Below are 23,733 nucleotides of genomic sequence, written 5' to 3'. Positions count from 1 at the left end.
TCTCAGTGTCCTGCTGATCCTCAGAGGTTGAAGCTGCAGCAGTTTGAGTCTAAAGAGACTCTGACTGGATCATGATGATGACCTCTGACCTCCAAGGTTTTCCTCCCGTTTATTTTCTCGTGTCTGTCATTTAGTGTCTGATATTGTTTGTCTCTTTGGATCAATAAAGATCCAATTCAAACTGGGCTCAATTTAGAGGCTTCATGGAGTTTTGATCTGAACTGGATTCAACTGGAAAGTTGATCTTTTTTCTCTCTGATTCATTTTCATCCTGGAACCAGAAATGGTCTGAGAATGGAAACATGGGAATCATTTTCAGTTCAGCTTTGAAGCCATGAAAGACACTTCAAACCTCTTTTCTCTGCTGCTTCTTCCTTCTGCTGACATGAAAATGTTCCTCAAAGCTCCACAGATAAAAAGATGCTTTACTGGAAACTGCAGAGAAACTTCAGCTTCCATCAGAGAAACCAGTTTAACCAGTTTAGAACTATTAGATAGAACTGGATCTATCTAATAGTCATTCTAAATATATTTAAGTAATTAAGTTTTGTATAGTTATTATAGTAACTACTTTATTTTATTCCTCCATGCTATTTAGCTTATTGTACTCATATATTTTAAGTTTGTATCTTTTGTTTGACAGTTTCTTTTAATAAAATCAAAAACATCCATTTCAGTTGATCTGATAATTTTGTAAGCTTCTAATTTAAGGCAACAGCTTATTTTTGCATTATTTAGACTGAAGTTGCTTAAATAAAATACATGACAATCATTTAATTAATCGATATTGTTTTTCCTCCAAGTTTCTTAGTTAAGCTGCTTCAAACTATAACAGTAGTTATTTTACTTCCCTGTGTTTTATTTTGAAAGATCGCACAGGAAACGTATTTGTAATTTTTCCAACTTTATTGTAGTTGCAATCATAGACATAATATAAGGGTAGACGCCGCATTGGCCTCTCCGGCGCAGGAAATACGGCGGCCATCTTAGAGCGGTATACCCTCGTACTTTGCTGAACCAAAACAACAGAAGATGCCTCAGTTCTGCTCGGCTTATTCGTGTTTAAATCTACGAACTGTTGATGTCAGGGACCGGGGGATAACTTTTCAGAAGTAAGAATGACATATTATTGTTAGTATGTTGTGAATGTAATATTACTGTACTGTATTTATGCCCACCAGCGAAATGACAGCAAATGTTAGCTATCGGTCTTCAGCCGGAGATTTGATGACAGGAATATGTTTCAAACAGGCCTACTCACAATTTCAGTAGCTTTGTTTAATTATCATTATCAACAAATTTTAATCAAATTTGGAGTTTTATGTTCTTTAAAATATGAAGGTCAAAAATAGTGAGTGTAACGTTTTTCTGAATGCTCAGCTTAAGCAGGTAACAAGGCTCCTTAGTTTCAACCGTTGCAAATAACATGGACCTCATTCGGACAATGTTTTTGTGTACACACTCCCAGATATCACGTTTTTGTTTTAAAGGTTTCCAAAAGATAAAGAGAGGAGGAAGAGGTGGGAAATAGCTTTGAGGAGGGATGGATTCACTGCAAGTGATTCATCTGTACTATGCAGTGAGCATTTCAAAACGGAGGATTTTGACAAAACAGGTCAGATTGTCAGACTGAGAGCTGATGTGATACCATCAATTTTCAGCTTCCCAGTTCACCTTCAAAGAGTAGGTGCATTATTAAAAGTTCATTAGCATTCATAAATGTGCATAATGTTAGCCTTAAGGGATATATGTGTGTTTATGTACAGGTAGTATATACTGTGAAGTCCATATTCATAAGGTTTTTACATTTAAGGTTGAAAACTACAGAACTACAATAACCTCCACAAAAGCCCAAAGTAGTGAGTATGTGGCCTCTCAAGATGACCCAGAAACTTGTAGTTCAGACCTGCAACCTCAGTCTAATGATGTGAGTATTTTTTCTATTGTAAATATCATATCATAATGGTCAAGATCATATTAAAATCTAAATTATTTTCTAACCCTCATGTTGAATGTTCTCACAAATAAAACAAATAAAACCAACATAGTTGAAGACACACACAGTGCTGCTGTCGTCTGAAAGAAAGTGTGCCATAGTGATGTCTAAGTGATGGGTGATGTCCATCTCTCTGTCTTTAGGATCATTGCTATGCTTTGCCAGCTTCTCTTACCGCTGTCACTGCAAAACATAAGAGAGCGTTGGCAAGAGTGGAATATCTGGAGCGGGACAAGAAAAACACCATGGCCAGAGAGAAGAGGGCAAAGACCACAGCAAAGTCACTTTTGGGGGAATTGAGTGAAAAAAATCTCATTACTGAAGAACTCAAAGAACGGCTTGAATTCTACTCTGCATTTGTGCATTATATGTATGTATATATATATATATATATATATATATATATATATATATATATGTGTGTATGTATAAGGCTATTAGATTGTGTAAAAATGTAATGAATATGTAAATACTGTCACAACAGATAAGTATGCATGTGTGTATGTGTGTATATATGAGATTATCGGAATATATACATAATGTGTGTGAATAAATTGCATCTTTGGTTGTATCTTGCAAAACATGTCATACTTTAAAACATTGTATTCCACCAAAATTATTTAAATATGCTAAACTATACGTTCCTATACATGCAATTTTAATAGCTGTATGCCTAAAATTTAATTATGTGACAATGTGATTACTATTCAGCGTGTTATGATCTATTAAATGCGCTGATCCTTTATTGTGCCTGCCAAATATATAAGGCTGAGTGGAGTGGTATACCGCTCCAAGATGGCCGCCCTAAATCTCGTCAGCTCCAATAGGCGAGAGCGGCCCATGAGGCGTCTATCCATATATTATGTCTATGGTTGCAATTACCAAGTTTCGCCACCAGAGGAACTGAACACATTGCTCAGGTCCGCAATCAATACTGGTCCGTGGTAGTCATGGTTACCAATAAAAATAAATAAAAGGACTCGCTCCTGTGAATGATGCGAATGTTTAGCGCGGAAGCTAACTGGTTTCCAGCTTCCAACCAGCGGGATAACTGGTTCCCAGTGAGATAAATGAAGGCAGATTCTTCTCCTGGGTTCATGTCAATGTTTTCTCTGTCAGTGTGAACTAGAAGCAGCTCCACAGAGTTGAAAACAGCCGCAGAGACTCTGAGCGGAGCTAACGATGCTAACAGGCTCCAGGAGCAGCTTGTTTTACACACAAGCTGATTATCAGCAGCTGCGGATCTAAACTCTGATGCTGAACAGCAGCGCCTGTTCTTCAGTTCACTAATAATCGATCAAAGTTTTATCATTATTCAATTTTATCATTAAGCTCGTCTGAATGATTTTAGTGTGTAGTTACTGTGTGTCACCACAGGAGGGCAGTACAGAGTGAGTAACTTGTTAAACCCAAAAATGTAAATAATCTTCTGTTTACTACAGTGCTCAAATATTTTTAAAAGCTTCATTGAGTTTTTAATTTTACTATAATTTTTTTCCCTATAGATGGTTTTATTCTGCTCAAATCTCAGCTGGTTGACTTTTATCACTAATAAATATGTTTTTCGTAATGTTTATAGTTTTTCCAGACTTTGATTCTCAAAATTAGCCACAGTTAATATTTTTGTAAGGATTTGAACTGAATAAAATGTAACTTTTTTTTTTTTTAGGTAACTACATTTCCACCTGCCGTTAATATTTCTAAGTAGCTGTTATTTACTTTGCGCTTTGAATTATTTTAATAAAGACTCTCCAGTTCTAATAACATAAAGTACGAATCCTGACTTAATTCTGCAGATTACTGTCTACAGAATTAAGTCAATGTAGTTATTAGAAACTGTTTCGTGAAAAGTATAAAGTTGATCAGTTTTATGATGGTTGAGTGAGTTCTTACTGCCCTCTGGGGGTGAACTGTCGTAACTACAGACATTCTTCAAGTACATTTTTCAGCCGGAGGTTTTGTTTATTTTTGTTTTAATTTTCACTTTTATTAAGTCAGCATATGTTAGTACCGTAAATTAGAGTCACAAAACTTCCTGTAAAGTGTTTAACACATCAGCTATCTTTTATGATTTAAAACTCTTTATTACAAATATAAAATCAAATATGATATTTAAAATATTTCAAAATCATATTTGAGTCGGAAAACGGTGGCTATAACTGAGGAAGATTGTTAGTTTTCTCTATATAAAGTGGAGAAGTGGATATTAAATGTAAATAATGCAGCATTATCAGGACTGTAGCTCCCACTATGGCCACCAGAGGGCGGAAATATCCCGTTCTGAATCTAGAAGTGAGTTTGTAGAGCTGCAGCTGGTTTCTGACTTCTAAGTTGATCACGTTTATATCTTTCTCATTATAAATATTATTATTAAAATTAACAATTTAATGTTAATATTAACTCTTCTGCCTACTTTAACATACAATCAGTGTTTTATCGGTCAGTATGAACTAGAAGCAGCTCCACGGAGTTGAAAACAGCCGCAGAGACTCTTAACGGAGCTAGCGATGCTAACAGACTCTGGCAGCAGCTTCAGAGGAGCTTTGGCTCCATCAGAGCTGAAACGAAGCTCTACAACTCTGGTTTAGACGCTGATTGTGCGGTTAGAAGTTAGGAGAATATTTATGATCGATTAAATTATCCTGGAAACATTCAGAAGATTGATGCAGAAGAAGCAAACTGAACTTCTCTCAGAGCAGGGCGGTTATTGCCCTCTAGTGGACTCAGATGGCAACTACAGCTTCTCTAATAAGCTAGAGAATTTACACACCATATTCACTTCCGGTAGGTACTTTCACATTAAGAGCTACAGAAACGAGTTAATATTCTCGGTTAGCTTTCATATTAAATAATGTTTTAGTTTTTCTTTTTCCTCCCTGAAATGTTTATTCAAAAGCACCAAATTAAACTGCTGAGGTTTTCAACCACCACTATATAATTTTCCTATTCCTAGATAGTCATGTCAAACAGATAAAAGTATTTAAATAAAATTAATAGCAGCAACATATTATTTTATGTGTAATAAATTTATTCACAGATTAATTCAGTCATACAATTAACTAAGTAATATTAACTAGTTACATTTTTAAACTTTAACTTTTTATATTTAATTTTTCTTCATTAGATATTTTCATCCTGCTCAATGCTCTGATCTCAGCGGGTTGGATTTTATCACAAGCACATTTTCATTGTTTATATTTTTCAGGCTTTGATTCTCATATTTACCGACAGATTATCTTTTTGAGAAGATTTTTCTGAAGTAAGTTTAATTTTCATTTCTATTTATTAACCCTGTAGTGGCTCTTTAACAACATTAATTTAAGTTGATTTTATTTGAACTGATAAAAGTGAAATGAGAACAAATTAAGTTAAACAAATGATCTGGTTGAGTCAACATGAACAGGAATACCTGTAGTTACGATAGTTCACCACCAGAGGGCAGTGAGCGCTCATAATCCTCCATCAAAAATAAAAATAGTTTGTTCTGCTGGTTTTCTGCTGAATCCATGAAAAAAGCTGCTCAGCTTCAAATCACTAACAGCAAAACAGAAACAGTTAAAGTTTTCTATCTTTATTCTAGTTTTGTTTCACTCTGTAAACTCAAATTGAACAGTTAATATTTATTCAGATGAATTAAACTTTGATTCTAGACGCTGAAGAAAACACAAGTGTGACTTTGTGTGAAAAAAGAAATTGAAACCAACTTTGGTCTCCTTCAGATCAGCCTCCATTTTGAGCAGCAGGATGGAAATAACTTGTTGACTTGTTAACAGAGGTAAGTGTTGCCGCTCCGGGTCCCTCCGTGTCTCTCGGCTCTCTGGACCTTTCCTGACCGATGAGAGGCTTTCAAGACACAAAGAGTCTCCTGGTTCTGGAGAGACTGACGTTTTTCATGATCCAACACCAGATACTTCACACACAGTGATTACTGTAGGAAGAAATATTTCAAATTATGCAACAAATTTATTTTTAAAGTTGAAACAAACCTGCTCCACGTTTTTCTAAGAATATTTTGCTGTTTAAACCAGAATGCAGAACTGATGTTTCAGGCCAAATAAATGTAATTTGAGTTGTTCTACATTAAACCCACAGTCAGTTTCTTAAACTGTGGTAAATACCATCTGGGGCCCGATTGTTATCCTGACCATATGGGTCCAATTTGAAGTGCTATTATTTATTATTTAGCATTTGGTGAAATATGTATTTTCATATCAGTCAGGTAATTATAAACCCTGTATTGTTAACTATTACATCATAAAAAGCAGTTTTTTCCTATTTCTCTCTTTAATGACACACTTCCACCCCTCCTAGATGAATCAGATGAATCAGTTCATTTCTACAGCAGGTAGAGATAAGAGAGAACCAGCAGGACACTGACCAGCCAATCAGATGTTCTCCTGACTGAGAAAGTGGGATAATATCTCATCTCTGCAGTAGGTTGGGTTTTTAAAGCTCTTCATAACCTCTTAAAACATCCTGATGAAAAATGAATCAAACCTACTTTAGACTATTTTATCTCCAGGTTTCAACACCTTGTCCAACAATCCCCTGATCAAAGTCCCACTGAACTACAGAAAAACGACATATTTCTGTCCATGAATGTACAAAAACACCAACCAAGTAATGAATGTAACAGCATGGATGAGAGCTTGTAACAAAGGCACAAAACAAAGGATTTGCCTCATTGTTCTAATGGATGTTATCGGTTTAATTAACTGACTCCTTTGTTTTCTTGACAGATGTATAATTTGTCTAAATAAACCTGCAAATAAACATATTGAACATCATTTATTTTTGTCAAAATAAGAGCTCTGTCCATTTCCTGACTTTACCATGTTTCTCGTTGTGGGCGGGACGTGAGCTCGCAGCAGCTGTGATCAATTCTCTGCTGAAGTTTGCAGCAACAATCAGTGATAAAAAACCTCGAGGTTGAAGTTCTGGAGTCAAATAAACCCAAATGTTTCATTTTGCCTCCTAGAAATTCATTGATGACCCAAATGAGAAAGACTCAGGGGACTCATATAATAATAATGTTGTATGGCCTGTCCATCACAAGGGCAGATGCAAACTTTTTATTTGTAGAAATTTACAATAGATAATGTTAAATATTTGTCTTTTTATAACCAATCTTTTATAGTAAATAGAGACTTTTCCTGAAAAACTAACGGATCTTTCTGGAGAATCTCTTGAGACACTTTGTCTCCTGCAGAGCAACAACCTTCCTCTGATGACATCACTAGAGGCGACCAATCAGAGGCCTTTAAAATAAACCGTTTGTAGATTTCTCCTTTGTCCTGAAGTTTTGAACCAGTTTCAAAGAGACGTGTTTCCTTGTTTTGTTTCCTTGTTTTGCTGCAGCAACACTCTAGAAAATATCACCCTATGGATAAACAGCATGATGTTTATGAAGCTTGATATGTCTGTGAATGTTACTGAATGTCATTGAACGCATCATGGTAGAGAAACTCAGGTGACTTCCTGTAAATGAGGTGTACTTGAGGGAGGGGCTCATGTTTCACAGGTAGCAGGAAGTGAAGAGAAACTGAAGAACGAGCGAATTAAATCAAGTCTCTCACAGTTGAAGGTAAAATAACTTTTTATTGAAACTTCACTGCAGCTCAGTGAGTTTTTCTCTCTATGAAGAGAAAAGAGTCAGAACTGTTTGATTCTCTGTCAGACTTTTGTTCCAGAGTAACTTCCTGTCCCTGCAGCTCTGTTTACATCGTTTGGTGTCAGCAGCCATGAATGTGTTGATAATGATTGTTTCTGGTTCTGTGGTGAACAAAGTTACTCTGATCTCTGTTAAAACAAAGGGAGGTTACTGTGGAGGTTTTGGTTCCAACTGAACCATAAATGTTCTTGTTATCAGTGAACTGAGTCAGAACATGAACAGACATATTTGTGGTTCATTATGTCTGAGATCATGAGGAGGTTAGATATCATGTTGCTGCTCTTGTTCTACATTTTGTATTTTATAATTCTTAAATGTTTCAGATGATAAAACTAAAATCAGACAAACATAACCTTATTCCACACAAAATGTTTCCAAATAATGACTAAAGTTAAGGGAAGAAACCATTCTTACCAACCTGTTAATATGTGGACACATTATTATTTCCTTGCTAAATCATAAATTCACTTTGATTAACCAAAGTTTAACTGATCACTTTTGCTGCATATAACATGTTAAAATGCAACTTAATTTTATTCATGTTATAAACTAAGTTCAACCTTTTTTGTGACGCTGCTGTAATAAATTCAATATGTAAAAAGTTTTTTTCGGGGAATTGATGGATAAAATATTTACATCAGTTGTAGAAACATTAATTTTAATCCAAATTGTAAAACAACATAAACAGGCTTCATTTGTATCTTATTGTTGCTGCCATTAGAAAAATCCAAGTTTCTAATCAGATCTGCTGGCAGAAACGATGCAGCAATAGTGAAATGTCTCTTGGGAAACTTTTGACATTTATAAATAATTTTTATTAAGTTGTTTCCATCCATTCAGGTCGCGGGGGTCTCTCTCGGCTCTCTGGAGCCTTTCTAACCGATGAACCAGCGCAGCTTCCCAGAGCCTCCGTCACCGCGGCTTGGGTCGCTCGGCTCTCATGTTTACTTTGTTAAATGCCTGATGTAGAAAGAAATTAGTCACAGGTTAAATGAAATGCTTTATTGTGAGAGCATTTCACAATTTCACTTAACTAATTGGTTGATTTGTGACAATAACACTGTCACAGTACTGATGATTGACACACATTTGTGAGGTAAAAATAAAGATAATACTTATATGTAGAAGTTCTTGCTTTGTAAAATATTATTACTCAGGGGTGACAGTTAGGACTCAGTGTGTACGGTTCACAAAACATGTTTTCCTGACAGTCACAGTTGGTAAGAAACAAAGATTCCCATTAAATTCCATAGGAAATGAATGTGGGTCATTTTTGACCCACTCACAGAAGAAAGGGGTAGTAATATAAAACATGCTATTTCTTAAAATGTATGAAATGTAAATCAAACATTTTAATTGCATGATATCAGTAACATATCTTTTGAGGAATACCTGGAATATGAAGTGATGAAAACTTTTCATTACAAAGATATTGCAAAGAGATGACCTCACCAGGTCAAAAAGGACCCAGTTATGCATCAGAGGGTTAACCTGGTGAATGGTCAACTCTATGATACAACTTTTTAAAACTCATTAAAAACACATTTTTTCTTTTTGGGTTTAAACCCAGAGTGAGCTAACATCTCTGTCTTAATGCTGCGCTCCTACTTGTTTGAATTGGTGATGTTTTTATTTATATTTTCTTACAGTTGCTTTACTGTTGTTTGTTTTTATTTTTGTACAACACTTTGGTCAGCTGCAATATTGTACTTCATGAGTTTAGAATAAAGTGGTATGATCTACCATGACAGCAGCACCAGCATCTAAAGCTGATCTGTTTGTGTGGAGCAATAATGAACTTTTCAAATTTAACCTAAATAAATTGAGAACTTAATGTAACTTTTACAGTCCATCAGTTCTTGCTGCAGCGACTCTCTCTGGTGTTTTAACCTAAAAACCAGAACTAAAACATTGTAAACTAGTTCCTCTGCTTGTTGAAATCAGCAGGAAGTGAATCACATCACTGCGTCCCTCATCAGTCTGGGGTTCAGCAGAAACTGATGTTTCTCTTGTCTGTGGATCAGAACCGGCTTTAAGCCGTCCACAGATTTCTTCTCTTCCTCCTCACTGAGTTTGGTCTTTTTCCAGGTTTTCCTCTTGTTGCTCCTTTCAGCAGGAAGAAACTCTTTGTCTTTCAAAGCTTTGCTGGAAAAATGGATCCAGATCCAGACTGACTGATCCAGAACCAGTTTCCAACTCAACAAAAGAAATTGCTTTTGGCTAAAATCAGAATTGGGAGGACATGCTTTTTAAAGATCGGCAATCGGCCAGAAAACTGCAATCGGTGCACCTCTAAAATAACTTAATACCTTTAAATGGAGCAATAATAATAATTTAAACACATTTTATATCAGTTGTAAGAAACTATTTACATTTCAGTTTCTAGCTAAAAATGTTGCATTAATGTGTCTCTTTATTTTGAAGTTCAATCAGATCAATAGACTAAATATGTTTCAGGCCTCGCTGAGTGTTTGGGGGCTTCATCCCCCTATTGAAGCAGCTGTTTACCCATGATTCCTTGCAGTGGGTCCAGCTGGTACCTCAGCTGGATGCTGTGGTCCCTGAAAGCTGCTTTGTGTCTCTTGAGCTGAGAGGAAATCCTGCTGAGCTGCACACAGAGGCTGACATGTTGCTGAGATCCCAGCTGGACCCGGTTCTGTCTGGAGGAGAGCTGTGGACCCGACCTGAGCTGCTGCTCCCTCAGAACCTTCTGCTCACTGACTCCCTCCATACAGAGCTACAATAGAGTCATGATGCGTTCAAGTCCACTGGGAGCTAAATAAGTTCACTAGTTCATAGGAAATGTTCACTCATTCATTCAAATGATTCACTCTGATCCTCTGAACACATGATGGGAACCAGCTTTCTGCTTCACAGGACAGTTACTGGAACCGGATCACTGGACTGACTGGTTCTGGTTTCTCTCTCCAAAAGGCCAGAAGATGGAAGATCAGGACAGAGCAAAACCTCCAGGACCCATCAGTCCATCTATGAGGAGTGACCGGTCCAAAGATCTTCCTCGAGACTTCAGTAATGAACCTGAACCATCAGACGGAAAGTAAGAAACCATTTTCTAACTGATTCATGTGAATCTATAGAGATATAAAATAAAAGATATTAACTGGTTGATCTTCAGTGTTTCAACAAACACTAACTTAATTTTCTGAGATATTAATTTAAAGTTAGTCATGAAGGATGTTGGTCAGTAAATCAGAGTTTGAATGAAAGTCTGAATGAATCAATGATGAAAATGTTGCATGAAAACAAAAACAACCAACAATGTGAGGAGCAACGACTCAGATTGTCTCTAAACCCAGTGAAGCACTGGAGCTTCCAGACTGGGAACACTGGTATCAGTCATGATACCAGATATGATACAATGAAGAACTTCACACCAGAGATCATCAATGATCTCAGGTTCTGTTCTGATCCAGTTCTGGTCTCTAGTTTGTGGTGGACCTTCATGAACATGTTCAGCTCCAGCCTGTTGATAGTGAAATATTTCACTGATGAAGAAATGTCTTTACAGGAGCTGTGAGTGTGAAGAAAGACCCAAAACAGGAGCTGAACGGCCAACAGCCAATCAGAGCAGCTGTTCTCCAGGTGAGACTGAACTCCTCCAATCAGAGCCTCCTGTCGTCTCTGTTGGACCAGATCCACGTCTTTAGTTGAGATTTGGAAATTCAAGGTTTAAAAGTCTTTTAGTGATCAATTATTTCAGCTGGTGTAACTGGAACTTTTGTGTTGGTGATGATAAAGAAAGGAGAAAAAAAGTGATGAAAATGTTTGTTAATCAGTCAATATTTTCATCACAATATTCACCAATAATATTGAGAGTTAACAGCTCCTTGATGACCTTCTATCAGATCGCGTCTTTAAACATTCAGAGATAGAAGGTAAACTTGAGAAGAACCAAACCAGAGCAGACAAGGACTGCAACAAAATAGATGCTGTGATGAAGAAGAACAGAGAGCCTGCAGATTGATGGTCAAACATCTTCAGCACATGGATGAATTGAAGGTTTCAATTAATTTCCGTTTTTGGGATTGCTTTTTCTTATATTGTGCCGCCATATCTGGCTTGTCTTTATTTATTATCGTAGCTGCTTCAGGTTTGCTTTTGTTACATTGTGCAGCCGTGTTTCCTGGCCTATTCGCTCGTCGGTTTACGGGTCAAGAGTGGCGATTTCAGCTCGACCTGACCGAGTCCTGTGAGCGTGAGATGCTGGGTGTCTGGGGTCACTCTGGAGGCTATATGTGCAGCAGCCTCTTGGTCATCCCCAAATACCTTTGCTGGGTTTTACAGGGTTAACTGGGCCACCTTTCACCTGGGATCCTATCCCAGCGCTCATCATCATCCCAGTGAGGTGGGCATGTTTTCGGGGTTGTTTCTTTTCTGTGTGTGATTTCTCAGGACTCTGTCGGTAATCGTCATCCAGTGCTTTAAGCACCGCCTCTGGCGGTCAGTAGGGATGAAATAGAACAAAAGTTTAGACTGTAACTACGGTTCTATGAATCCCCGATGACCGCCAGAGCGCTCGGTCCCTCAGAATCATCGTGTTTCACGAGAAGATTAAGGGACTGAGCTGTCACTGTCACGTGACTATATAGACTTACTGGTGTCACCGGGGGTCACATGTGACCATGTTGGTATAAGATTCTCGACCTGTGCAAGAGAGATCATTCAGTGCTTTAAGCACCGCCTCTGGTGGTCATCTGGGATTCATCGAACCGTAGTTACAGTCGTGACTTTCGTTCTTCTTACCATGCAGAGTTTTTATAAAATTTGGGCTTTTTATTTATTGATTTACTTTTTCTCATCCATTAAAGCTGATGCACAAATTGTCTCTGAGAATATCAAAAAATTATTGTTTTCCTTATGTTCAGCTGAAGTGTCTCCTCTCCTGTCTTTGTCTCTTTCTTCAGATTTTGATATTCGGTGTCAGAGTGACCATAAAGCGTCTCTGAAGAACAAGTTCCAGAGTCTCTCTGAAGGCGTCGCTGAACCTGGAAATCAAACCGTTCTGAACCAGATCTACACAGAGCTCCACATCACAGAGGGGTTAACTAGAGAGGTCAACCAGGAACATGAGGTCAGACACATTGAAACAGCATCCAGGAAACAAGAAACAACAATCAGAAGAGAAGACATCTTTAAAGTCCCACCTGGAAGAGATCAACCAATCAGAACAGTGATGACCATGGGAGTGGCTGGCATTGGGAAAACACTGTTAACACAGAAGTTCACTCTGGACTGGGCTGAAGGCAAAACCAACCAGAACATTGATTTCATATTTCCATTCACTTTCAGAGAGCTGAATATGTTGAAAGAAGAAAAGTTCAGCTTATTAGGACTGATTCATAAATTATTTTCTAAAACCAAAGAAATCAGCAGCTTTGAAACGTTCCAGGTTCTGTTCATCTTTGATGGTCTGGATGAAAGTCGATTTACTCTGAATTTCAAGAACAATCCGATCCTGACTGATGTTACAGAGTCCAGCTCAGTGGATGTTCTGGTGACAAACCTCATCAGGAGGAAACTGCTTCCCTCTGCTCTCCTCTGGATAACCACACGACCTGCAGCAGCCAATCAGATCCCTGCTGAGTGTGTTGGCATGGAAACAGAGGTCAGAGGGTTCACTGACCCCCAGAAGGAGGAGTACTTCAGGAAGAGATTCAGAGATGATGAAGAGAAGGCCAGCAGGATCATCTCCCACATCCAGAAATCAAAATGTCTCCACATCATGTGTCACATCCCAGTTTTCTGCTGGATCACTGCTAAAGTTCTGGAGGATGTGATGAAGACCAGAGAGGGAGAAAAACTGCCAAAGACTCTGACTGAGATGTACATAGCATTCCTGGAGGTTAACTTCGCAATCAAGAAGGAAAAGTATGATGGAGGAAAAAAGACAAGATCAATCTGGAGTCCAGAGAACAAGAAGCTGATTGAGTCTCTAGGAAAACTGGCTTTTGAGCAGCTGCTGGAGGGAAACCTGATCTTCTATGACAAAGAGCTCAAAAAGTGCGGCATCAACATCAAAGATGCTGCGTTGTTCTCAGGAGTGTTCACTGAAATGTTTAAAAGAGAGAGAGGGACGTGCGACATCTCTGTCTACTCCTTTGTTCATCTGAGCATCCAGGAGTTTCTGGCTGCAGTCTACATGCTCCACTGTTTCACCAGCAGGAAGTCAGAGGTGATCAAGACGTTTCTGGGAGAAAAATACAGAGAAACATCTCTAGATGAGTTCATGAAGAAAGTCATGAAGAAATCCCTCAGCAGTAAAAATGGCCACCTGGACCTGTTTGTCCGCTTCCTTCATGGTCTCACTGTGGAGTCCAACCAGAGACTCTTAGAAGATCTGCTGGGTCAGACAGAGAACAGTCCAGAAACCATCCAGAGAATCATCACCAACCTGAAGGAGAGGAACACTGATAGAATCTCTCCTTTCCAAGATATAATGAACACTAATAGAATCTCTACTGACAGAAGCATCAACATCTTCTACTGTCTGGTGGAGATGAACGACGTCTCATTTTATCAGGAGATCCAACGGCTGCTGGATTCAGGGAAGGAGCTCTCAGTGACTGACTGTTCAGCTCTGGCCTTCATGCTGCAGATGTCAGAGGTTCTGGATGAGTTGGACCTGGAGAAGTACAACACATCATCAGATGGACGACTGAGACTGGTTCCAGCTGTGAGGAACTGCAGAAAGGCTCGGTGAGTCCAGATGTTTTCATTGTGTGAATGCTGATTCAGCTCTATTTTTCTTCTTCTTCTTCAAGTTGCTTCTGGATGTTTTTGGTCTTTAACTTCTTCCTTCATCCTCTGGACTATTTCAGCCATTCAACCATCTAAACATTCAGCTCATCCAGGACAGCTGCAGCTTCTGGTTTTAGACATTTTGATCATTTAAAAAATATTTATCTTTTTATTAGTTTTCATGTTTAAATGAATAGAAAACCCTGAACTCTAGAAAATAACTATCTTGTCTGAAAGATCCAATCAGCCAGAGAGACTTTTACACCTTAAACTCCTCTTCACTCATTGAGCCGCTACTCCTTTTAGGATCTTTGTCTTTTTTTAAAATGATAAAATCACTGTTTAGGTTTGATGGACACTTTAAAATAACCCCAATAATTGCTGCTGTTGTCATGGAAACCAGTTAGAAACTTAGTGAACCAACTTTTTCTCCTCCCACTAGTTTCCTCTGTGTTTGTAAATGAGAGCAAAATGTGGTGATTGTTGTCTGGCTCCAGAAAAAGTCCTAGTTTCTGTCAGATCCTCCCAAAGCTCTGAGAACTCTGCTTCCAGAGCTGGAACCATTTTCCTCATCAACTCTTCATCTGCAGCTTTTGTTGAAGCTGTTAGCCATGAAGACCTGGAGAGACATGAGCTTCAACTCTTTAGACATCCCAGCCTCTTCTAGTTACTGGAGAACTTTCACTGCTTCACCATGAAAAATGCTGCTGGACCCAAACGCTCTGTTTTGGTCTTCAGCTCTTTAAGAGTTTAGCAACAATTTCTTCTAACATCCAAACCTTTGTTCCTCTGAGCCACACGGTCTAGTCCAAGTCCGAGCTGTGAGCAGTTCCTCCTCCTCTCCATCATCTCCAGTAGTTTCCTTCATCAGCTCAGTCAGCCTCTTCATCAGCTGCTTCAGCTCCTTTGAGGCTCTGATGCTGCAGCTCCATCAGATGCTGCAGAGAAAACTGAACTTTCCTTCACAGATGATAGAAGATCTTCAACATCTGACTGCAGCTGAAGGTCTGAGGACATGAAGCCTGGACCAGAACCAGAACCTGGACTTTAATCAGGAACTGCACAGATTCTCTGTGGGGTCAAACTCAGTAAATTGAAGATCAGATGTTGATCAGATGATGACATCACTGTTATCATATTTTAGTCTGTTTATGATCCAGATTGATTTCAATAGAACTGAATTTATTTCTTCTCTAATCACAGACTTGGTGGCTGTTCGCTCCGAAAGGCTGAATGTGAAGTTTTGGCCTCGGCTCTGAAGTCCAACACAGATCTGACTGAACTGGAAATACTTGAGATCTACATAGATGGAGGTGAAACCTTTGGAGACTCTGATCTGAAGCCTCTGCTTGAGATCCTGGAGAGTTCAGTCAGCAAAGTGAAGAATCTGAGGTTTGTTTTCTTTATTTATACAATAAATTTGGATCCACCAGATTTATTTGTTTTTCACACCAGACAAATCCCTTGCGCTGCCAAGCCTTGCGAAGCAACAGCTCTTTATATTTGAAACTCAGAAATTTCACAACGATGGACCGTGGCGGCGCTCCCTCCGGTGGCTGCGGTCCCAGCGCCCGATGTGCTCGCTCAATCTGCATGTCTGGCCCGCTGTCCTCCAGACCGAGCCCTTCTTTAAGTAAAGTTTCCACAAATGCAACCACGGATTCACAGTCCTTTTCAGCCCCCTCTGGAACACCATAGATCCTGATATTCTCTCGGCTCTCCAGGTCTACCAGCTTATCTTCCAGACTCATGTGTAGCTTTAGCAACTCTGCTACCACTTCCTCCGTGTTTTGAGTTCGCTCCTCCGTCTTCTCCAACCGCTCCTCTACTTCACTTATCCTTGCGTTTGCTTTTCGTATTTCCTCTTTAATAGTCGAGAGTTGTTCCTTTGTTTCCTGGCGGAACCCTCTCAGTTCTTCCAATAAAATTTCTAGGCTAGCCATTCCGTCCTATTAGCTTAAAGCTACGATACGTTAGCTGTACCTGTTCGTGAAGTTTTTCGTCCTCCCTCTTCTAATTTTATTGTCGTTGGGGCTTCGTTGTCGTCTTACCCCCTCTAAATGGCTTTCGCAAGGCAATATTACTCAGCTGAACGGGAGTATTTCAGTAATTTCTCCTGTCGCCTGGGACCTGAGTGAAGTTGGCCCCCCCACCTTCTTCAAATCAGACAAAATTGGTGTCAAACGTTTGTGCTACGTTTGTGCTGGTTTGTGTAGCAAAAATTTTCGTTTGTGCCGCTATCATTTTAAAGATATAAAGAAATGTTTTTAGAGGTCATCAAAGGTCAACCAGCCCCCCCACCTTCTTCAAATGAGACGAAATGGGTGTCAATCAACTCGACTACATTTGTGTTGGTTTGTGCAGCAAAGATTTTCGTTTGTGCAGCTATCATTTTAAATATCTATCTATGTATCTATCCATCCATATAGTATATGTCCATAGATATATATAAATAATAAAAAAAATTCCCTTCTCACCCACCGCGGGTGGTTCTTATCCTCTGAGCTCGGGTCCTCTACCAGAGGCCTGGGAGCTTGAGGGTTCTGTGCAGTATCTTGGCTGTGCCAAGGACTGCACATTTCTGGACTGAGATGTCTGATGTTGTTCCTGGGATCTGTTGTAGCCATTGGTCCAGTTTGGGGGTGACTGCCCCGAGGGCCCCGATGACCACAGGCACCACTGTGGTCTTCACCTTCTAGGCCCTCTCCAGTTCCTCCCTGAGGCCCTGGTATTTCTCTAGTTTCTCGTGCTCCTTTTTCCTGATGTTGCAGTCGCTTGGTATTGCTACATCTACCACAACGGCTTTCCTCTGTTGTTTATCCACTACGACAATGTCTGGTTGGTTCGCCATTACCATTTTGTCTGTCTGGATCTGGAAGTCCCACAGGATCTTAGCTCTGGCGTTCTCCGCCACCTTTGGGGGTGTTTCCCACTTTGATCTCGGGGTTTCCAGTCCATATTCTGCACAGATGTTTCTGTACACTATGCCTGCAACTTGGTTATGTCGTTCCATGTACGCTTTCCCTGCCAGTATCTTGCACCCTGCTGTTATGTGCTGGACTGTCTCAGGGGCCTCCTTGCACAACCTGCACCTTGGGTCTTGTCTGGTGTGGTATATCTGGGCCTCTATTGCTCTGGTGTTTAGGGCCTGTTCCTGGGCAGCCAGGATGAGGGCCTCTGTGCTGTCCTTGAGTCCAGCTTTTTCCAGCCATTGGTAGGATTTACTGATATCAGCCACTTGGGTTATTTGCTGGTGGTACATCCCATGTAGGGGCTTGTCCTCCCATGATGGTATCTCTGGCACCTCAACCTCCGTTCCCTGTTGTCTGAGACATTCACTGAGCACATTGTCTGTTGAGGCTTTGTCCCTGATGTATTTATGGATCTTAGTTGTTTCGTCCTAGACTGTGGTTCTCACACTCACTAGTCCTCTGCCTCCTTCCTTGCGGCTCGTGTACAGTCTCAGGGTGCTGGATTTGGGATGGAATCCTCCATGCATTGTTAGTAGTTTTCTAGTCTTAATATCCGTGGCTTTTATCTCCTCCTTTGGCCAGCTAATTATTCCAGCAGGGTATCTGATTACTGGCAGGGCATAGCTGTTTATTGCACGGATTTTGTTCTTGCCATTGAGCTGGCTTCTCAGGACTTGCCTTATTCGTTGGAGGTATTTAGCTGTGGCTCCTTTCCTTGTGACCTCATCGAGGTTGCCATTTGCTTGTGGTATACCTAGGTGCTTGTAACTGTCCTCTATGTCTGCTATTGTTCCTTCTGGGAGTGAGACCCCTTCTGTGTGGATGACCTTCCCCCTCTTGGTGATCAGCCGACCACACTCCTCTAGTCCGAATGACATCCCAATGTCCGTGCTGTAGATCCTGGTGGTGTGGATTAGTGAGTCGATGTCTCGCTCACTCTTGGCATACAGCTTGATGTCATCCATGTAGAGAAGGTGACTGATGTTGGCCCCATTTTTGAGTCGGTATCCGTAGCCAGTCTTGTATAGATATATATATATATATATATATAGTGTATATATACAGTGTATATATATATATACACTGCCTGGCCCAAAAAAAAGTCGCCACCAAAAAATGGTCACACTCTCTAATATTTTGTTGGACCGCCTTTAGCTTTGATTACAGCCCGCATTCGCTGTGGCATTGTTTCAATAAGCTTCTGCAGTGTCACAAGATTTATTTCCATCCAGTGTTGCATTAATCTTTCACCAAGATCTTGTATTGATGATGGGAGAGTCTGACCACCGCGCAAAGCCTTCTCCAGCACATCCCAAAGATTCTCAATGGGGTTAAGGTCTGGACTCTGTGGTGGCCAATCCATGTGTGAAAAAGATGTCTCATGCTCCCTGAACCACTCTTTCACAATGTGAGCCCGATGAATCCTGGCATTGTCATCTTGGAATATGCCCGTTCCATTTGGGAAGACAAAATCCATTGATGGAATAACCTGGTCATTCAGTATATTCAGGTAGTCAGCTGACCTCATTCTTTGGGCACACAATGTTGCTGAACCTAGACCTGACCAACTGCAGCAACCCCAGATCATAGCACTGCCCCCACAGGCTTGTACAGTAGGCACTAGGCATGATGGGTGCATCACTTCACCTGCCTCTCTTCTTACCCTGATGCGCCCATCACTCTGGAACAGGGTAAATCTGGACTCATCAGACAACATGACCCTCTTCCATTCCTCCAGAGTCCAATCTTTATGCTCCCTAGCAAACTGAAGCCTTTTTTTTTGGTTAGCCTTACTGATTAGAGGTTTTCTTACGGCTACACAGCTGTTCAATCCCAACCCCTTGAGTTCCCTTCGCATTGTGCGTGTGGAAATGCTTTTGCGTTCACAATTAAACATACTCCTGAGTTCTGCTATTGTTTTTCTTCGATTTGATTTGACCAAACGTTTAAGTAATCGCCGATCACGATCATTCAGGATTTTTTTCCGACCACATTTCTTCCTGGAAGACGATGGTTCCCCACCACCTTCCAGTTTTTAATGATGCGTTGGACAGTTCTTAACCCAATTCTAGTAGTTTCTGCAATCTCCTTAGATGTTTTCTCTGCTTGATGCATGCCATTGATTTGACCCTTCTTAAACAGACTAACGTCTTTTCCACGACCACAGATGTGTCTTTTGCCATGGTTGTTTAAGAAATGAGGAGTTACTCATTGCATCAGCTGGGGTTAAATAACTTGTTGCCAGCTGAAAGATAATCGCCTATGCAGTACTTATCCAATAGGAGGCTTGTACCTATTTGCTTAGTTAAATCCAGGTGGCGACTTTTTTTTTGGCCAGGCAGTGTATAAAGATGGATATATAATGTATGTGTGTATGTATTTGTTACATTGCAATATCCGTCCCCCAATTCTTCTATTTGACAACCACCCCTTTAAGGACATGGTCCTGATGTGGCCTAGAAAAAAATTGCTTTTCACCATTCATGTAGTATTGCAACTTTATTAAACTTTTATTAAAGTTTTGTAATAAAACTCACACTACTAAGGCATGTAGAGGTTCCATGTGCAACACCTGGGGACTTTTTTCTGCTTGACATCCAAAATGTCTATGCAAACCACTTTACTCTTTGCTATTTTAGAGCCTTCTCCCAATAGCATTGCATGTCATGACAGCTCTGGCTACTTAGCATAGCCACTGATGACTGCAGAAAATCTATTGTCAGTACATTGTTTTTCTGCCATTATCACAGCGTTGAGACAATCTCCTGGCTCTGAGAGTTTGTTGAGGGTGCATTTCTGCAGATTGCAATAGCATAGGTTGGAGGAGAAGCCTGAATATATGTATATATATATATTTGGCACAGATGAGCTGTCTTATATCAGACTGTACTGAAACAGTAACAATTTTGGAAAATATGTAAAAATACATTCCTTTTATGAATCTTGCATACTGCAGGTGCAAGTGGACAAACTTACCTTGATGCACTGCTATGAAGTATTGAAAAGAAGTGTTGCTGTCAATCATAACATTGACCTCAAAAGGGCTGAGTACATGCCAAGCACATGTTTGGTTATTTTCTTATTTTTTGTATTTAAAAAGTACAGTTTGTCTAATAGCACCCTCTAGTGATCAGAAGCTAAGATACAGGTCACCAAGATTGTTTTGGGAGGCATTGTAGCAACCTGTTCATTCGAAATAAGACCAAGTTTGAATTGAATTTCTTCCAGGTTAAAATTAAAGTATTCATATTCATAGGTTAGCAACTTACAAAATGATAGCAGTACAAATGACAATTTTTGCTATACAAAAACATAAAATATTTAATATATATATATTTTAAATACCCCTGGAGAAAATTTTTCTTTATATCTTTAGAATGATAGGAGCACAAATGAAAATCTTTGCTGCACAAACCAGCACAAACGTAGCACAAACGTTTGACACCAATTTTGTCTGATTTGAAGAAGGTGGGGGGGCCAACTTCACTCAGGTTCGCCACGGGAGTTTCTCTACTGAGCAGCCATCTTTACGGTGTTCCGGCCGGAAGTCAATTTTCTACATTTTTATTATTTATTTGTTCATATTTCAGTTTTAACCTGCATCCTGTTGGCTTCAGCTCGCATCTTTTATTCTTTATTCAGCTTGTGGAACTGCAGTTTGTCAGAGACCAGCTGGACTTCTCTGTTCTCAGCTCTGAAGTCTGAACCGACCTATCTGACAAAACTGGAGCTGACCAGCACCAACCTGGAAGGTTCTGGAGTGAAGGAGCTCTGTGGTTTTCTACAGACTGAAGGCTGCAGACTGAAGACATTGATGTATGTAATTCTATAATTATTGATATTTCTGTGAATAATTAGATATAATTGATCAAAAATCTAATTAATTTCTTCTGTTCTAATAAATATTTTCTGAGTTTGTTCCTGGACTTGGATCCAGAGTTTAATTTAGTCCCTCTGTGTAACTGAGTTGGACCTGCTGGTCTGAGGTCAGAACAGGACAGCATTCGGACCCCCAGTGTGTAGAAAACCCCCTCATGTGAAGCAGGTCAAAGGTCATTCAACCCAGTCTAGAAAAGTGAATTCCTGGAATCTGACAGGAACTAATCAATAATCAATGACTGATGCTTCAACACTTTGATCAGAACCTGGAATGATTTTACTGACTAAAATCCTCCAACACAACATGACCCAGTACCAGGTTCTGGTTCTGGTTCTGGTTCTGAAGTCAGCAGGTCTTTATTGAAGCAGCAGCTTGTTGGCATTAATATTGATGAGAATCTTTAACTGGTTCTGTTGGACTGGTTAACCTGCATCCTGTTGGCTTCAGCTCACATCTTTTATTCTTTATTCAGATTAAAGAGATGCAGTTTGTCAAAGATCAGCTGTGATTATTTGGCCTCAACTCTGAAGTCCAACCCGACCCGTCTGAAACATCTGGACCTGAGATTCAACAACCTGAAGGATTCAGATGTTCAGCAGCTGAAGAATCTTGTAAAGACTTTATAGTAAGTAAATGTTTGTAGTGAGTCCATCTCCTGTCAGCATATTGAACTAAACCCAGTTAGCATCAAAGCAAAGATCCAGTGTTCCCAGTAAAGCTGCAGCTTCTCAGTGGGAGGAGAATGGTTCAGGCTTCCTGATTGGACACAGAGACAGCAATCAGCCAATCAGAGGAGCAGCAGCTTGCTGTGTTCCTGCGTTTGTGTTGGTGTGAAGATGAGTGTTGTTGCTGTGTCCATGTCTCCAGGAAGTCCAGCTGCACTCCAGCGTCCAGCCGTCCAACATGTCTAGAGACAGTGGTCCTCATCCATCAAACTGTGGCAGCAGCAGATCTGATCTCAGATCTGTTTGTTCTCTCAGTTCAACAGGAAACAACTGATCGGGTTCATCTTGGTCACAGCTCTGAGATCAGTCTGACTGCAGTCTGGAAACCATCTAGTGGATGTGCTGCGTCACTGACTGCTGCTGGAGAGAGGCTGGAAACACTCACTGATCTGCTCTCTCCTTCCTTCTTCTCTCTGCAGGTTCTGATCTCTGTGAAGTAGAGAATGGTCTCAGTGTCCTGCTGATCCTCAGAGGTTGAAGCTGCAGCAGTTTGAGTCTAAAGAGACTCTGACTGGATCATGATGATGACCTCTGACCTCCAAGGTTTTCCTCCCGTTTATTTCCTCGTGTCTGTCATTTAGTGTCTGATATTGTTTGTCTCTTTGGATCGATAAAGGAATACAGATTGGACTATTTTCCACCATACAGACTTGGATCAGTACGCCTCATCTGTACTGAACCATATTTCCACCACCATAGAACGTGTCACCACCTGCAAACGCATTACCATGTACCCCAACCAGAAACCCTGGATGAACCGAGACGTTCGTCTCCTGCTGAAGGCCCGCAACATCGCCTTCAGGTCAGGGGATGCACAGACTTGCAGTGCAAAAGGGGTGAGCTGAAGAAGAGAATCAAGAAGGCCAAACACCACTACAAAAGGAAGGTGGAGGATCATTTTTCTAACGCCAACCCCCGACGTATGTGGCAAGGCCTTCAGATTCTCACAGACTACAAGAACCCCAATACCACCCCCGCTTCTACTGATGTCTCCTTCCTCAACGAACTTAACAACTTCTATGCTCGTTTTGAGAGAGGGAATACCACAACTGCAACCAAAGCAGCTACCACCCCAGACCAACAGCCACTGACTTTCCTCCCTACTGACGTAGGAGCGGCTCTGAGCAGGATTAAATCCCACAAGGCTGCGGGTCCTGATGCCATACCTGGACGTGTCCTCAGAACGTGCTCTGGGGAGCTGGCAGGAGTGCTGACGGACATCTTCAACCTGTCCCTGGCCCGCGCTGTGGTACCGACCTGCTTCAAGTCTACCTCCATCGTCCCAATCCCCAAGAATCCCAACCCAACCAGACTCAATGACTACCGCCCTGTAGCCCTTACCCCCATCATTACCAAGTGCTTGGAGCGGCTGGTCCTAGCACACCTCAGAACCTGTCTCCCCCCCACACTAGAACCCCACCAATTTGCATCAGGCAGAACAGGAGCACAGAGGATGCAGTCTCTATAGTGCTGCACTCTGTCCTTTCTCACCTGGACAGTAAGAACATTTACGCCAGACTGCTGTTCTTAGATTTTAGTTCAGCATTCAACACTGTCATCCCATCACAACTCATCACCAAACTCACAGACCTCGGCATCAGTCCACTCATGTGTAACTGGTTGCTCGACTTCCTGACTGGACAGCCACTTCTCATCCACCATCATCATAAACACCGGAGTGCCACAAGGCTGTGTGATGAGTCCCTTCCTCTACTCCCTCTTCACCTACG

At 40.6% G+C, this 23,733-nt stretch overlaps 1 protein-coding gene and 1 long non-coding RNA gene across 3 annotated transcripts; both read left to right on the top strand.

Annotated features, from left to right (window-relative positions):
• The first annotated feature begins 413 nt into the window (after positions 1-413).
• On the top strand, positions 414-2,398 carry LOC111607669. Its single transcript, XR_002752407.1, has 3 exons — positions 414-1,683; positions 1,814-1,927; positions 2,140-2,398. It is a non-coding gene; the product is annotated as an uncharacterized LOC111607669 (long non-coding RNA).
• A 5,093-nt stretch (positions 2,399-7,491) lies between these two features.
• LOC111607664 (NLR family CARD domain-containing protein 3-like) lies at positions 7,492-23,001 on the top strand. Of its 2 annotated transcripts, none has more exons than XM_023329846.1 (8): positions 7,492-7,580; positions 10,545-10,725; positions 11,197-11,270; positions 12,593-14,384; positions 15,630-15,818; positions 21,041-21,214; positions 21,751-21,903; positions 22,423-23,001. In XM_023329846.1, coding segments are annotated over exons 2-8 (2,499 nt in total). In that variant the 5' UTR covers positions 7,492-7,580; positions 10,545-10,609; the 3' UTR covers positions 22,424-23,001. The 2 variants fall into 2 exon arrangements, with proteins under 2 accessions (XP_023185614.1, XP_023185615.1); XM_023329847.1 differs by having other exon boundaries at positions 7,496-7,580; positions 10,602-10,725.
• The last annotated feature ends 732 nt before the right edge of the window (positions 23,002-23,733 follow it).

This window comes from Xiphophorus maculatus, chromosome 24 (assembly GCF_002775205.1).
Source record: "Xiphophorus maculatus strain JP 163 A chromosome 24, X_maculatus-5.0-male, whole genome shotgun sequence".
In the NCBI taxonomy this organism is placed as follows: domain Eukaryota; kingdom Metazoa; phylum Chordata; class Actinopteri; order Cyprinodontiformes; family Poeciliidae; genus Xiphophorus; species Xiphophorus maculatus.
This window is presented reverse-complemented; position numbering and strand designations above follow the sequence as displayed.